This window comes from Polyodon spathula, chromosome 1 (assembly GCF_017654505.1).
Source record: "Polyodon spathula isolate WHYD16114869_AA chromosome 1, ASM1765450v1, whole genome shotgun sequence".
In the NCBI taxonomy this organism is placed as follows: Eukaryota; Metazoa; Chordata; class Actinopteri; order Acipenseriformes; family Polyodontidae; genus Polyodon; species Polyodon spathula.
The window spans coordinates 68873780-68889250 of NC_054534.1; the positions used below are offsets into that span (position 1 = coordinate 68873780).

A 15471-nucleotide genomic window follows, 5' to 3' on the forward strand; every position below is an offset into this window, starting at 1 on the left:
TATGGTTAGGTACTAGGCACTACCACACTGACATGCAAACCTTGTCCTCTGTCACTCAAATGACTCACAATGACCCATTTTGATATGGCCTACTTTTCAAAATACTGACACCAGTAAGAGATATTTATACCCGTGGTGGGGTGTACGTACTATAAGTTACTGACATACCTTATTTTCTATTGGAATGGGTCTGTCTTTTAACCATTCATAACATGTCTTCTTTTTATTACACACACTTTCATTTGAAGCCCATTTTATCCTGACACAACAAAGTAGTACAGGTCTAATTTATTTTCATACGGGCTGTTTATTTTACAAACGCTGTTTTAAAAGTAATTTTATTCAAAATAAAACAGGTTTAAAAGGCACTGCATATCAACAGGACACTCAGTACTGCATCTCCAGCCCTGCCCCACTCCTTGTTCGCTGTATTTATCACATACCTCTTCATAGTCGAGCATACTGATAAATCATCTCCTGATCACTTGATTTATCACCAAACTCCTCAATAATACTATCCAAGTCATTATTTTATTACTATAACGTCTCAAAAAGCTTGGCAAATGTCTGTGATATTCTGTGAGCGCTGGATGAGGAATCAGCTATCTTAATTGTTTATAAGAACATAAGAACATAAAGTTTACAAACGAGAGGAGGCCATTCGGCCCATCTTGCTCGTTTGGTTGTTAGTAGCTTATTGATCCCAGAATCTCATCAAGCAGCTTCTTGAAGGATCCCAGGGTGTCAGCTTCAACAACATTACTGGGAAGTTGATTCCGGACCCTCACAATTCTCTGTGTAAAAAAGTGCCACCTATTTTCTGTTCTGAATGCCCCTTTTTCTAAACTCCATTTGTGACCCCTGGTCCTTGTTTATTTTTTCAGCTTGAAAAAGTCCCTTGGGTCGACACTGTCAATACCTTTTAGAATTTTGAATGCTTGAATTAGGTCACCACGTAGTCTTCTTTGTTCAAGACTGAACAGATTCAATTATTTTAGCCTGTCTGCATATGACATGCCTTTTAAGCCCGGAATAATTCTGGTTGCTCTTCTTTGCACTCTTTCTAGAGCAGCAATATCTTTTTTATAGCGAGGTGACCAGAACTGCACACAATATTCAAGATGAGGTCTTACTAGTGCATTGTACAGTTTTAACATTACTTCCCTTGATTTAAATTCAACACTTTTCACAATGTATCCGAGCATCTTGTTAGCCTTTTTTATAGCTTCCCCACATTGTCTAGATGAAGACATTTCTGAGTCAACAAAAACTCCTAGGTCTTTTTCATAGATTCCTTCTCCAATTTCAGTATCTCCCATATGATATTTATAATGTACATTTTTATTTCCTGCGTGCAGTACCTTACACTTTTCTCTATTAAATGTCATTTGCCATGTGTCTGCCCAGTTCTGAATCTTGTCTAGATCATTTTGAATGACCTGCTGCAACAGTGTTTGCCACTCCTCCTACTTTTGTGTCGGTCTGCAAATTTAACAAGTTTGCTTACTATACTAGAATCTAAATCATTAATGTAGATTAGGAATAGCAGAGGACCTAATACTGATCCCTGTGGTACACCACTGGTTACCACACTCCATTCTGAGGTTTTTCCTCTAATCAGTACTTTCTGTTTTCTACATGTTAACCACTCCCTAATCCATGTACATGTGTTTCCTTGAATCCCAACTGTGTTCAGTTTGAGAATTAATCTTTTGTGCGGGACTTTGTCAAAAGCTTTCTGGAAATCTAAATAAACCATGTCATATGCTTTGCAATTATCCATTATCGATGTTGCATCTCAAAAAAATCAAGCAGGTTAGTTAGACACGATCTCCCTTTCCTAAAACCATGTTGACTGTCTCCCAGGACCCTGTTACCATATAGGTAATTTTCCATTTTGGATCTTATTATAGTTTCCATAAGTTTGCATATAATAGAAGTCAGGCTTACTGGTCTGTAGTTACCTGGTTCAGTTTTGTTTCCCTTTTTGTGGATCGGTATTACGTTTGCAATTTTCCAGTCTGTCGGTACCACCCCTGTGTCAAGAGACTGCTGCATGATCTTGGTTAGCGGTTTGTAAATTACTTCTTTCATTTCTTTGAGTACTACTGGGAGGGTCTCATCCGGCCCAGGGGATTTGTTTATTTTAAGAGCTCCTAGTCCCTTTAACACCTCTGCCTCAGTTATGCTATAGTTGTTTAAAACTGGATAGGAACTGGATGAAATGTGGGGCATGTTGTCAGTATCTTCCTTTGTAAAACTTGTGAAAAGTAATCATTTAATATATTTGCTATTTTTTTTTTCTTCATCTACGATTTTGCCATTTGTATCTCTTAAACATTTAATCTCCTCTTTGAATGTTCGCTTGCTGTTGTAATATTGGAAAAACATTTTGGAGCTTTAGCAATGTTCATTTCTATTTCTCTCTTGGCCTTTCTAACTTCCTTTTTGACTTGCATTTGCAGTTCTGTGTACTCTTTCTGCGTACTTTCTTTTTGGTCCTTTTTTAATGCTCTGTAAAGTGCCTTTTTTCACTGAATATTTTTTTTAATTGATCTATTAAACCATTTTGGCAATTTAGTTTTACATTTAGATTTGTCTACTTTAGGGATATAATTGTTTTGCGCCTCTAGTACTACATTTTTGAAGAACAACCATCCTTCTTCTGTGGGTGTTTTCTCTATTTTACTCCAGTCTACTTCTGTTAGTCTCTGTTTCATACCTTCATAGTTTGCTTTTCTAAAATTGTAAACCTTAGCTTTAGTCATTACTTTTGGGGTTTTAAAAAACACTTCAAATGAGACCATGTTGTGGTCTGAGTTTGCCAGTGGTTCTCTGACCTCTGTTTTAGTTATTCTGTCTTCGTTATTTGAAAAGACTAAATCAAGGCATGCCTCCCCTCTAGTCGGTGCCTTCACAAATTGTGTTAGGAAGCAGTCATTTGTCATTTCCACCATTTCAATTTCATCCTTCTTGCTACCCACCGGGTTTTCTCATTTTATATGGGGGAAGTTGAAATCCCCCATTAGTATGGCTTCTCCTTTGCTACACGCATTTCTAATGTCATTGTATAACAGATTATTTTGCTCACCGTCTGAATCTGGCGGTCTATAGCATGCTCCTATTATTATGCCCTTTGAATTTTTGTCCATTATTCTGACCCATATTGATTCGGCTTTATTTTCTTTGTCCAGGTTTAACACCTGGGCTTCAAGACTGTTTCTTATGTATAGCGCTACCCCTCCTCCTCTTCTGTCCTGCCTGTCTTTCCTATACAGTGTATACCCACAAATATTTTATTCGTCCCCATCACTCTCAGACAACCAAGTTTCTGTAACACCTATCACATCATAGTTACCTGTTAGTGCAGTAGCTTCAAGTTCTAGAATTTTGTTTCTGATACTTCTAGCATTTAGATAAATACATTTAATGGTTGTTTTATTACCTGAGTTGTTGTTCTTGTTTTGATGTGGTCTCCCTTCTGTTTTTTTGTTGATTTCTCCCCCCTTCCTTTCTAGTTTAAATTCTTCTGAAACTGCTCGAGGATTTTTTCTCCAAGTAGACTGGTCAGATAGTCTTCGTTGTAGAATGTGGTCCAATGATCAAGATAGGTGAAGCCTTCCCGTGTGCACCACGTCTTCAGCCATTCGTTTTGATTAATTATTTCCAGCTGTCCATATGGTCCTTTGCAAGGTGCCGGTAGTATACCAGAAAATACCACAGTTTTGGTTTTCTCTTTTAATTTCCTTCCTAGCTCTCTGAATTTGTTTTGCAGGGATTTTGGTCTGTCTCTTCCAATGTTGTTTGTACCGATGTGGACGACTACTACCGGGTCATCTCCTGTTCGTTCTAGGAGCCTGTCCATGTTCTCAGTGATGTGCTTGACCGATGCTCCCGGAAGGCAGCACACTGTTGTACTAAGGGGGTCCAAACTGCGAATTGAACTTGCTGTGTTTCTCAATATGGAGTCCCCAACAATCATGACCTCCCTTCTTTTTGCTGTCTGGTCACCACTGTCAATGGGGTCCTGGATGTTGTTCCTTTCATTCTCTTGTTGTTGGTTCTGCTCATCAAAATTCTGAAGTGACTCAAATTTGTTGGTTGTTTGATTTCTGGTGGTTGTGTTTGACGAAGTTTCTTTTTTTCCCTGCTTCACCCTACCTGAACCCAGCTGTTCTGACCTTCTATCTCCCTGGTGGCTTTCAGTCTGTTAGGGGTGATGCAGACTTCCATGAATTGTGGGTGTGCCAGTTCCTCAAGATCCTGTTGCTGTCTCACTTCTTCCAGCTCCATTTCTAGCATACTTACTAGTTTATGCAAATCCTGGATTTTCTCGGATTTCCCACATCAAGCAGGTGTCACAGATTACTGGCTTGAAGACCATGTTGAGGGTTTTTTTTTTTTGAAGTTTAGTTTCTTCTGCAGCCGTCAGCCTGCTTTCAAACTGCTTCTAAACTGCTCTGTACTTTTCCACTCCTGTACTTCTCCCACTCGCTGTCGCTTTCACTCGCTGTCGCTGGGAAGACTGCCTCATTTAACTGCGTTGTTCTGCTGTGCTGTTGGCTCCTTCTCTCGCCCGTGTCTCACAATGGCGCTGAATTTGAATCAGCTGCTCCGAGTTTCAGCTTGTTTGTTATCAGAAAAACACACGCGGCTGTTTGACTGCTGCTGCTGTGTTTCCCCAATGTCCTGTGTTTTCTGATTAAAGCAATTAAAGATTCAATTTCTCCTTACTGCTTCTAAACTGCTCTGTACTTTTCCACGCCTGTACTTCTCATAAAATGACCTAGCGACAGCGACTGTGCATATTGCACAGATCTGCCTCCACTTTTTTCCGGCTTTTTTCGGAGAAAAATTGACTAGGGACCTGTGAATGACGCCATTTTGATGATGTCGGACAGGGTCTGAAATTGGACCAGAAAGGAAAAATTGTAGTGTCCGACATAGGACCGCAAAGGTTAAGGAAGTGTACTCATAGGAGTCTAGTTGTCTATCTAAACAGCACAGCTTCTAAATACTGCCACTGTTTTATTACATTTAAAATGTGTTCTTTTGCATGCCATGGTTATGAAAATAAAACAATGTCTTTTTTAGTGTATAACTTTCATGAAAAATATGTGAAAAGGGCTACTATTTTACTGATTTAAAATAATGATGGTGTTTAGATCTGCCACCTACTGTACTAGATCAATAGAACAGACCCAATAGTGTTCAGACGGGGAAAAAAATTGCTGAGTGACTTGAGTATGGAAACTAAAAAAAAGTAAATAAAGCACAACGTTGTTTTACTAATACAGCCTTCCAAACGATAACCATATTATGTTGCCGAGACACACCAGTGGAACACCATGCCCTCTGCCATTACTCCTGATGGTAGACTCGCTTTGTAGTGATCTAATGGGATTTATGCTATTATTAGTTGAGATGCATTACGATTATAAGATAACAATGGTTCTTTTAAAGGGATGATTTGGAGGGGACAGTACATCGTAACAAACCTCTGGCAGTAGCTGTTCAGGTTTCACCCTTCCTGCAGTGCCTGGCCCTCTCCCCAGCAGGTTTCTTTAAATATTTCCTACCCTTTCAGATCCCCCACAAGCCGTCCCAGAGTCTGAAGACTGGGCTGCGGTGGCCTCAAGAGCAGGCCCCAGAGTTCACACCCTCCTCGTTACCACCGCTGGGACCAGACTAGCACTGAGTGCAGGGAGCACCCTCTTCATAGGCAAGTACAGCTCATCCCCTCTAGTGTTGTTGTTATAATGTATTCCATGTACAAATAAAACTATATTGAAACATTTTTATCTACGCACATTAATTTGTACGTAAGTGCAAAAACATAATTCACCATGTGGTCACTTTCCTACATGACGCTTTCCTGCATCAGTTTCATTTGTAAACCAACCCTCGTCAGAGGCACAGGACACAAAAAAAAAAATGGAGCAGGAATATTGGAACAAACTTAATATCAGTTCAACAAAACAAATACAGACAGCAATTCAGATACATTATTTAAAATGTCCACCCTGCTATTTTAGAATACTGTAATAGTTTTGGACTAGCAGTAATACTTGGAGGAGTTGCTACAGTTCCATATTTTTAGCCTTAAAGACAATGTTCAAGTTTATGTGGCCATCTGCTGGAAGCATGATACCAGAGAACAAAAATGTCATATGTTAATAGAAGAAACAAATAATTATCAGATTTGTATCGCACAAGGGTGTGTGGTTCCATTACAGAATGTGTTCATTTGCAGTACAGTAGACCGTTATCTAATGAGCAGTTAACAGGTTTCTTTACATTCTTGAAACCTAACCTGGGCGCCAAACAAAGATGCAGGGCCTGCTGAACAGGTGTGGTTTTTCACCCCAGCATCCACAATTAAAAGGTATACCCTGGATCTGACATTGGCTTTCAGCCATGACAACACGTAACCTTGCTTTCAAATCCACTCATAACAGGGACCACCTGCACAAAGCTTAATGTTGTTTCCTGTATGGAAGCACTGTTTTTTTTTTTTTTTATATATATACAAAGCACCACCTGTCTTTAGCATGCCACTTTTTATGAGGAAACATCTTGATGTCTTTACCACCCTTCACTTTGAAGAATGTATGTCCCAAGGTGCATTACCTATATACACTTTCTGTAATGAGAAACATTCCTAAGGCAAGCCTATTGTTTTTAATGTTTCTCCAAAACTCCTACATCTGTTCGTTCCTCAAAGGCTCATTGCGTGCAACTGTGCTGCGGCATGTGTGCCCCTCTTCCTTGTAGAGATGGTTGGGGGCAGTCAGCTGTGTAGCCCACATTAAAAAAGAGTTCACATTGTGTTCTGTTTTACTTATAGTGGTATTCATTCCCATAGGGGTGTGCTGTTAATGCATCCTTTCCAGAATCAATGTTGCACAACCTTCTGGGAATAACATTTATTGAAGCAAAAGTTCTCCCGCTCCATCAGAATGCTTTAAATCTGCAACTATTCAGCGCCATAAAACTGTCAGGGGAAGTAGAGTAGTAGTGTCATGCTTTGCAGGATGAATAGGAAAGGCAGAGGGAGGCTGAACGTTTTTGGCATATACTGCACTTTTATGTCAAACCCATTCATGCTTTTGTGTTAAGAATTTTGGACTATAAATATATAGTAGCTTTCTGGCTTTGGCATCTTTTCCAAGGCTTCTTGTTTCCTCAAAATAAACGTTTTATTCCAGTGGGCTCTTTCTTGTTTGAGCCAAGTTGATTGGGTAGTCACATGGTTACCATGGAACCAGCCAATTAAAGGAGCATAACGTAGCACCAGCCAATCAGAACACAAGGTGGAACCAACTTACTATTAGGAGATTTTTTTCAAATAAAATTGGACAATGTTATACTTGAAAAATAAAGATTTGCCCAACTGAAATATTGAATAATCCCCAGTCCATTCCTAGGAGTTACTGACCACTGTGTGTGTTTTTTTTTTTTTTGCCTTGTGATTCAGTTGAAGTAGCTGTTAAATACTTTACAATCGCTGTTCACACACATCTGCGACTCAGCCTTTGGCCCTCTGTCTCTTTGGCTGTTGTGAGCTTGTATATTTAGCCTCTGACACCATTTCATTCCACTGGAGAATGAGAACTCAAAGGAAGTATTTTTTTCACGCTGGATTCATCATTCTTCATTTTGTTCTGCTAGTTTTATAAAGCGCATATTCAGTTGTATAAACAAAAAAATAATCATTTCTCTGTTTTTGTCATCTTGTACCAGTCCAAATACCAGTGATTTATAGCTAAATTTAGTAGTTAAATTTTGCTTCAAATTATGCAAATTCAACTTTTTGAAATAATTTAATTCCTCTCAAACATAAAGCAAATATTTAGCTTTTTTACTCATTTGTGGGAGCTGGCTATTTACTCATATACCTGATAGTTGATGGAATTTTGAATACTTGTGCATAACACCTTTGTGAATAGTGCTCTGAGGTTCTAGACTTTAGTTCATGAATGGCCCTAAAGCGATGTATCTCCTCTCTCTCGAATCAGGTTGTCCTGTGAAGGGCCACCCCAGACCACACATCTCCTGGTTTCTCAACAGCCAGTCTCTGGGCAGCGCAGCAGAAATAACACATCAGCTCCTGGCAGAAGGGCAGGTCCTGCAACTTCTAAATGTTACCAAGCACCTTCATGGAGAAGTGCGCTGCCTGTCAGAGAATGATGCGGGCACATTACAGCAAAGGGCAGTCTTAGATATACGAGGCAAGTTATTTTCAGTGTTATGTACAGATATTTTTTTATGTTTCTGTGATAGCATGAGTTTCAAGGGTGTTGTCTCAACTGTATACATTTAGTTCTTTTTGGCTACAAGATAACAATTATAAAGGGCTGTTTCATGCAATCAAATCTCAAATAAGCTCTATGGAAAGTGTGGATTTCAGATACAGTATTGTAATGCTTGCCAGGAGGTGGCCTCAATTATTAAAAAATATAGTCCACTGGCCTCTAATTACAAGGGTGAAGAATATTCTACTGTGCCCCCCCCCCCCCCATTATTACCCTAACTACATTTGCCAATAAATGTCAATTACTTTAAAACTGTAAACAATCCATTCATTGCATGCTGTCCTAAGTGTTACTTTTAGCCTGGGCTTGATATATGTGGAACAAAAGTATTAATTGTAATGGATCATAATAGAAAAAATCACCACTCAAAAAAAAAGTGCAATGTTGCTAAGTGCACATGGCGCAGGACAAAGAATATTTTCCACAAGACAGCTCAAGTCTGCTTGTGCCTCCGCATGCTCTGTGGATAAATTGAGATCAATTCAGAGTTCAGTGTTGTCAATTCATTGCCTGATATTTTTTTTTAATATTTGGACAGTGTATGAGTGGAAGGTTGATGAACTGATGCCATGCTCTGCTCCTTGTGGTAACAAAGGCACCCAATATCCGAGGCTGAAGTGCCTGTGGGACAGCCTGGAAGTCAACCGGTCTCTCTGCAGGGACATGCCTAAGCCTGCTCTGAAACCAGCTCCCTGCAATATCAAAGACTGCCTTCCCAGGTGGGGTTCATTTTTACAAATTTTTACTGCAGGTTATAGGAAAAATCCAACAATGTGGAATGATATTTATCCAAAACATTTTGTTTAGTACCTTTATCAAACTAGAGCTATGCCTAACTATACAAACGTTGTGTTTGCTGAAAGCTCTCCAGCATGCAGGCCAGTAAACAGTAGATGATCACAGACCAATACTTAGCTGTAAGTTATACCAGATTCCTGTAGTTTGGATGTACGCAATTACATTTAGAAGCAATGTTTTCTTAATTCATAAAAGGGAATTCTGAAACTATTTTGTGTTGTATAACAAAAGCCACTAATGTGCTGCCTTGTGCCTTGCTCAGATGGTTAGTGACTCCTTGGACTCCATGCTCACGGAGCTGTGGAGGGGGCCTACTGAGCCGCAAAGTCACCTGCAACAAGGTAACGGCTGCTGGAATCTCTGTGACCCTGCCAGAAGAGAACTGCGCCCCTGCTGGCAAACGCCCAGCAGACATGCAGCCGTGCAACACTCTTCCCTGTGTGGAGTGGGCCACGTCCACCTGGGCGCAGGTGAGTGTGGGTAACTGGGGAAAGACTAACCGTCCTGCTACTTTTTTAATTGGTACAGGTGGAAGATCCATTATCTTTTCAGCTGTCGCTGATGCCAGACTTCATCTCCTGTCATTCCAGCCTGTCATTTGTTTTTCTGATTTTAAGGATAATTTTTGAGCACACAGTTAATAAACCTAAAAAAATTAGACAACACATTATAAAATGATTTTCATATAAGCCTTGTTGGTTGGCACTGTTACACAGCCTTGTACCTTTCATAGGTTTTAGACAAACCTGATGGTTTGTGTCATCTGCCTGACAGATTTTTTCTTAACTCGGGGGGATTCAGAAGACTGAAGAGCATGATTCCTTTCATTGCTCATGCTTTTCACAATTCGTGGATCAGGGACTGACTGGCAGAGGATCAATGGGATTTCCTGCTGCATCACTGGTTCCCTTTTAAGTACGAAATTTAACCATTTACCTCCTAAAGATCCGAAAACCTGAATAAGATATACCAAAGCTGCTCTCTGAGCAAATGACGCAGTCATGGCCAACCCCTGAGGGCACAAACAGACTGCGCTCACAGATCACACCGTCATTTTTCCTTTCAAGACTGACCGGACGAACAGCCTTGTTCAGATAAGTTCTTGTTACTTCTATCTGCTATATATTTCACATTTATTGTGTTTTTACACAAATTACTGTATGTGTGATATTAATATAATCGCTGCAATAGTTTTAGCAATGCAGCTTGTGCCCCACTTGAAGCCAGCGGCTAGAGTGCCTCCTTCCCAGGGATATAGCCTCATAAGAGCTGACTTTGTGCTCTTCCCATCCAGGCTGCAATAGCTCTGGCTGGAGTTATTTATTTCTCATTTTGTGAGTGTTTTGTTCTGGTTTTTTTTTTTTTTTTTTAACCAGAGACTGCGCGCTTGTAGACTAGTCCTGTATACAACGAGGTGCTATACAGCAGACACACAGCAAGATACTTACTTTGGTTGTGATTGCTTGCAATCTCTTTCACAGTATCTTGCTGCCGTTTTGGTGACAGCTTTAGCATCAACATCACGAAGGCTTTGTGTCATTCTAACAAGCAGGCTTCCCTCAGTCTCATGTGTAGTACTGTGTCAGAAGGGGGATAGCGCCACCTAGAGGCTCAGAGCAGTATTTTTTTTCTTTTGTTTTGTGGAATTTTTGGGAATTTTTTTTTTTTTTTAAAAAAAACATGGGAAAGAAGAGCAGACAGCGGAAAAGGCAGGACAAGCAGCATCTGAAGAAATATAACCTGTTGCAGCCACCTCTGGAGGACCCGGCCAGCCTCTTCCCCTGGTGTTCCTGGTGCGGGAAGGAGGACCATCGTTGGTGGTCCTGCCCAGATGTGCCACCGGCAAACTGGTGTGGCCTGTGTGAGGAGGACGGCCACAACTGGGCAGGATGCCCCTACAACCAGGCCCAGGAAGAGGTGCAGTATTCACCCCGGGCATCGGGGGCCACCCCACTACCTCCAGCACCACCACCTTCACCACTGTCCCAGGAGATCTGGGACTGGTTGATGCACCCTGAGGCAGACCTCGTCCACGATCTCCCCATAGTTATCAACACGCTGTGGCGTCGAGATGGGGAGAGGTGGGAACAGTAGGAGGAACAACACCACCCAGCGTCCTTCCCAGAGGTTGCCCTCATGGTGGTTAATTACCTGGCGGTAGATGCCCCGGTCACTCCAATAAAGAGGGGTGAACCGCCTCCCCGAGAGCCAGAGAGGGGTGAGGAGCTGCCGTCGCTCCCAGAGCCAGAGAGGGAGGAGGAGCTGCCGTCGCTCCCAGAGCCAGAGAGGGGTGAGGAGCTGCCGTCGCTCCCAGAGCCAGAGAGGGGTGAGGAGCCGCCGCCGCTCCCAGAGCCCGAGAGGGAGGAGCCGCCGCCGCTCCCAGAGCCCGAGAGGGAGGAGCCGCCGCCGTCGCTCCCAGAGCCCGAGAGGGAGGAGCCGCCGCCGCTCCCAGAGCCCGAGAGGGAGGAGCCGCCGCCGCTCCCAGAGCCCGAGAGGGAGGAGCCGCCGCCGCTCCCAGAGCCCGAGAGGGAGGAGCTATGGCCCAAGGATGCCTGCCTTGCACCGCCCAAGAATGCCTGTCTTGCATCGCCCGGGGATGCCACGCCCGCTCTGCTCATGGATGACTCATTTGGATCGCCTGGGGTTGCCTGCTGCTCTGCATCGCTCGGGACTGCTGGTGTCTCCTTTTTGTTTTCTAGGGTTGCCGAGGGTCTGCTGCCGTCGCCGCCTACGCCACTAGAGGGAGCCGGGCCGCCGTCGCCGTACTACCTTGGAGATCCGGGGCCCCCTCAACCAAAGAAGGCTTGGGGGCTCCGACATCAACCCCGCCCACCCAAGGGACATAATTGGAGTCTTGGGGGGAGGGGGGTGGGGAGGGTGGGGGGGGAGGGGGGAGTTGGCCGATTGCGGCCGGTGTACGTTGTACATGGGGGGAGGTGTGTGGCAGAGCAAAGCTCTGCCCTTTTTAAATTGGCAGGGATGGGGTTAATTTCCCCTACCTGCGTGGGTTTATTATGTTCAGATGGCTGGGGTTGATTAGTTGATTAGGTTAATTAACGATCAATCAGCGCCCAGCCACCTGACATAAAAGGAGGCCTCTGCTTCTCATTTGGGAGGAGGGAGCTGAGGAAGCAGGTTGGTGTTTTGTTGGTTGTGATTTTTCAATTTTCTAAATCCAGTGAAGGCACTGCCAAGCCTGGAAACCTTTATTTTGTACATTTTGCTTTCTGTCTTTCTCTTTGTGTTTCAATCTCTTTATTTTGGCCCTTGTGCCTTTTTATTTTTGTATCTATTTATAATAAAAGTATATTTTTTTGAACTGCAGTCTGTCTCTGGGCCTCTATCCACTCGCCAGCCTGCCACATACTGATTGAGTGGTTTTGCCAGTGGCTTGTACAGGTGGGCATCCCTGTACCTTGGCACCCTTGGTGACTGTGAACCGTTTGTCCTGTACCGGGAGTGAGGTTACCGCAATGGTGCAGTCCCGGAATGTACCCGTACCGACCCGGTGATAAAGTCACCGAACTTGTACTGGCCTGTTCAAACTCTGTGCTAAAGTCACCAAACTGGTACCGAACCAACCCGGTACTGTCCCGGTTGTGACGCAGTATCGACCCCGTGCTACAGTCACCGAACCAGTACCGACCTGGTCCTACACTGTGTTAAAACCACCAAACCGGTACCGAACATGCCTGGTGCCAGCCAGGTCCTGAACCAGTACTGACCCAGTGTTAAATACACCAAACCGGTACCGAAACAACCAGATACCTTCCAGGTACCAATCCGGTTCCAGTGTGTCTTCTGATCCCAAATACGAGTTCTGTGTCTTGCCATTTCACCTCTCCATATCTCCGTGCCTTCTCGAAGGGCATGGAAGCTATTCTGGTCCCATTGAGACTCAAAGGCATCAGAGTGCTCAATTATCTGGACGATTGGCTCATTTGTGCCCAGTCTCCAGCACAGGCAGAGGCCCACACGGAACTTGTTACCGACCACCTTCAGCAGTCAGGCCTTATGGTGAATCGCGCAAAGAGCCAGCTCACACCTTCTCAGACAGCCTCCTATCTGGGAGTGCGCTTGGACGGCAAAATGCAGAGAATAGCTGCCTGTTTGAAGCTCTTTAAGCGCAACAGAGCGCTCACAGTAGTGATGTTCCAGAAACTTCTGGGCTTGATGGCAGCAGCTACCCAGACCCTTCCATTAAGCATGCACCCTCTGCAGGCCTGGTTCAACAGCAGGGTTTTTCAGCCCAGGAGATGGTGAGCCTCATTTGGGAGAGGTTTGGGAGAGCAGAGATAGATCTCTTTGCCTCCCAGGAATCAACCTGCTGTCCCTGCTGGATCTCCATAATAGCAGGCAGGGACCTGCTGGCAATAGATGCCTTGCCTTGGCACACCAGTGCCCGAGGCAACTGTTATATACCTTCCCACCGCTCACCCTGCTCCTGCTGTGTCTGGAGAAAATCAGGCAGGACCAGGCCAAGGTGCTCCTCGTAGCCCCTTATTGGCTCAGGAGACTTTGATTTTCAATAGAGTAATACAGTAATCGTTACATTTCGTACTTGAAAGGGAACGTTATTATTATAACCCTAATTCCCTAAAATAGAAATGTAATTATTAACCTTCAAGGTCACTGCGCCCATGATTGCAGCAGGCTTGAAGGAAAAATGACAACAAGATCTTTGAGCAGTCTGTTTGTGCCCTTGGAGGAGGGCCATGACTGCATCACTGGCTCAGACAGCAGCTTTGGTATATCTTTTTTTTCAGGTTTCAGGTCTTTAGGAGGTAAATACCCATACAGTAATGGTTACATTTCTATTTCAGGGAACCAGGGTTATGATAACGTTTCTTGTTAAAGGTGGCTAAATTGGGACATGACGATTTTCAATTATAAGTTAGTTAAACAGGTTTATGTGTAAGGGGTAGGGGAGAGTCAATGAAAACCATGACACCCTCTAGCTCAGAGACAAATATTTAGACAGCTGCACAATTGAGCCTGCCACACCACTTTACATAATTAACATATCTGTTTTTTCTTTAACAGTGTAATGGCCAGTGTATTGGACTAAGACAAGCAACACAGCACAGGCAGGTGTTCTGCCAGGCAAAGAATGGCACTGTGATGACTTTTAATCAGTGCAGTAGTGTGTCCAGGTAAGATGTTTGTTTGTATTGAGGAATTTCATTTTGTAACAGTTTTTGTAACAGTTTATTTTGCAGTCGTGAGACACTTTTGTATACCAGTCAATAATTGGATCTGTGATCTAAATTTATTGCAGGCTAATGCAGCAATAAACATAGAAGAATATATTCATAACCCAAATATGCCTATTGTCCTACATTTATAGGTCACTTGGAATTCAGGCATATATGGGTTAAAATCACAGAATCCCAAAATACATTTTCAAAATAAAAATTAAAACACTTGGAAATGTAGGTGATCTTAATTTGGGTTAAGACTGCTGGGTTAAGGCACTAAATGTCAGAAGTGTTTAATCTCAAACTAAAGACTTGTGTGTTTTTTTTTGTGTGTGTGTTATTGCACGCAGGCCACCCAGCATCCAGAACTGTACAGCTGAGGCCTGCAATGTGCAGTGGCATGTGGGCTCTTGGACTCAGTGCACAGCCACCTGTGGGAACTACGGCTTCCAGTCCAGGAGGGTGGAATGCGTACACCTCCGGAGCGGCAAGGCCGGGAGGGAGCAGTTCTGTTCCTGGAGACGGAGACCCGCCAACTGGCAGCGCTGTAACATCCTCCCCTGTGAGAAATGTGAGTCTCTTGTTTATGATTTTATTAAGTTTACTATATATAGAAAGTCTAAGACTGGGGGAGGATACATTCATTAATGAAAGACTAACACAGTCCCACTGAACAGTGGATGTCTCCATGTGTACAATGTATCTAAATTGTTCAGCCAATGCCAGACTCTAATAGGGACAGACTTTCAAGATACACTTTTTAGCAGTAGTCAGGTCAACATATTTATAGAAAAATCATACCTTGGGACTTTGTCCTTTTCGTAGTTAGCTATCTCTTTACTCACTAACCTTTTCTCAACAAGGCACAGGTCTTCAATGCCAGCATTTTTTTCTTACAGTTGAGTGCCAGGACACCACCAGATATTGTGAGAAAGTCAAGCAGCTGAAACTCTGCCAGCTCTCCCAATTCAAGGTGCGCTGCTGTGAGTCATGCAAGGACACATGAGGGAATCTGCTAGTTCAGTTCTGTTGGTGAAAACAAAAGACATAGAGAGATGGAACAATGGGCTCTTCCACAAGGCTGATGAAAGAATGCTAGGGCAGAATCATTAATCTCTCCTTTTGCTTGGAGTAGGGCAGAGAGGAAAACGAAACCTTCT

At 43.2% G+C, this 15471-nt stretch overlaps 1 protein-coding gene across 1 annotated transcript in view; it reads left to right on the forward strand.

Moving 5' to 3' along the window:
• Nucleotides 1–15410, forward strand: part of LOC121321625 (ADAMTS-like protein 1) — a 100159-nt gene extending 84749 nt beyond the window's left edge. The window contains exons 23-29 of the mRNA XM_041260630.1: nucleotides 5588–5722; nucleotides 8019–8231; nucleotides 8854–9034; nucleotides 9376–9583; nucleotides 14157–14266; nucleotides 14662–14882; nucleotides 15211–15410. Of these exons, the coding sequence (XP_041116564.1) occupies nucleotides 5588–5722; nucleotides 8019–8231; nucleotides 8854–9034; nucleotides 9376–9583; nucleotides 14157–14266; nucleotides 14662–14882; nucleotides 15211–15317 (1175 nt within the window). The 3' untranslated portion in view covers nucleotides 15318–15410. The remainder of the gene's footprint in view (nucleotides 1–5587; nucleotides 5723–8018; nucleotides 8232–8853; nucleotides 9035–9375; nucleotides 9584–14156; nucleotides 14267–14661; nucleotides 14883–15210) is intronic.
• Nucleotides 15411–15471: the final 61 nt, after the last annotated feature.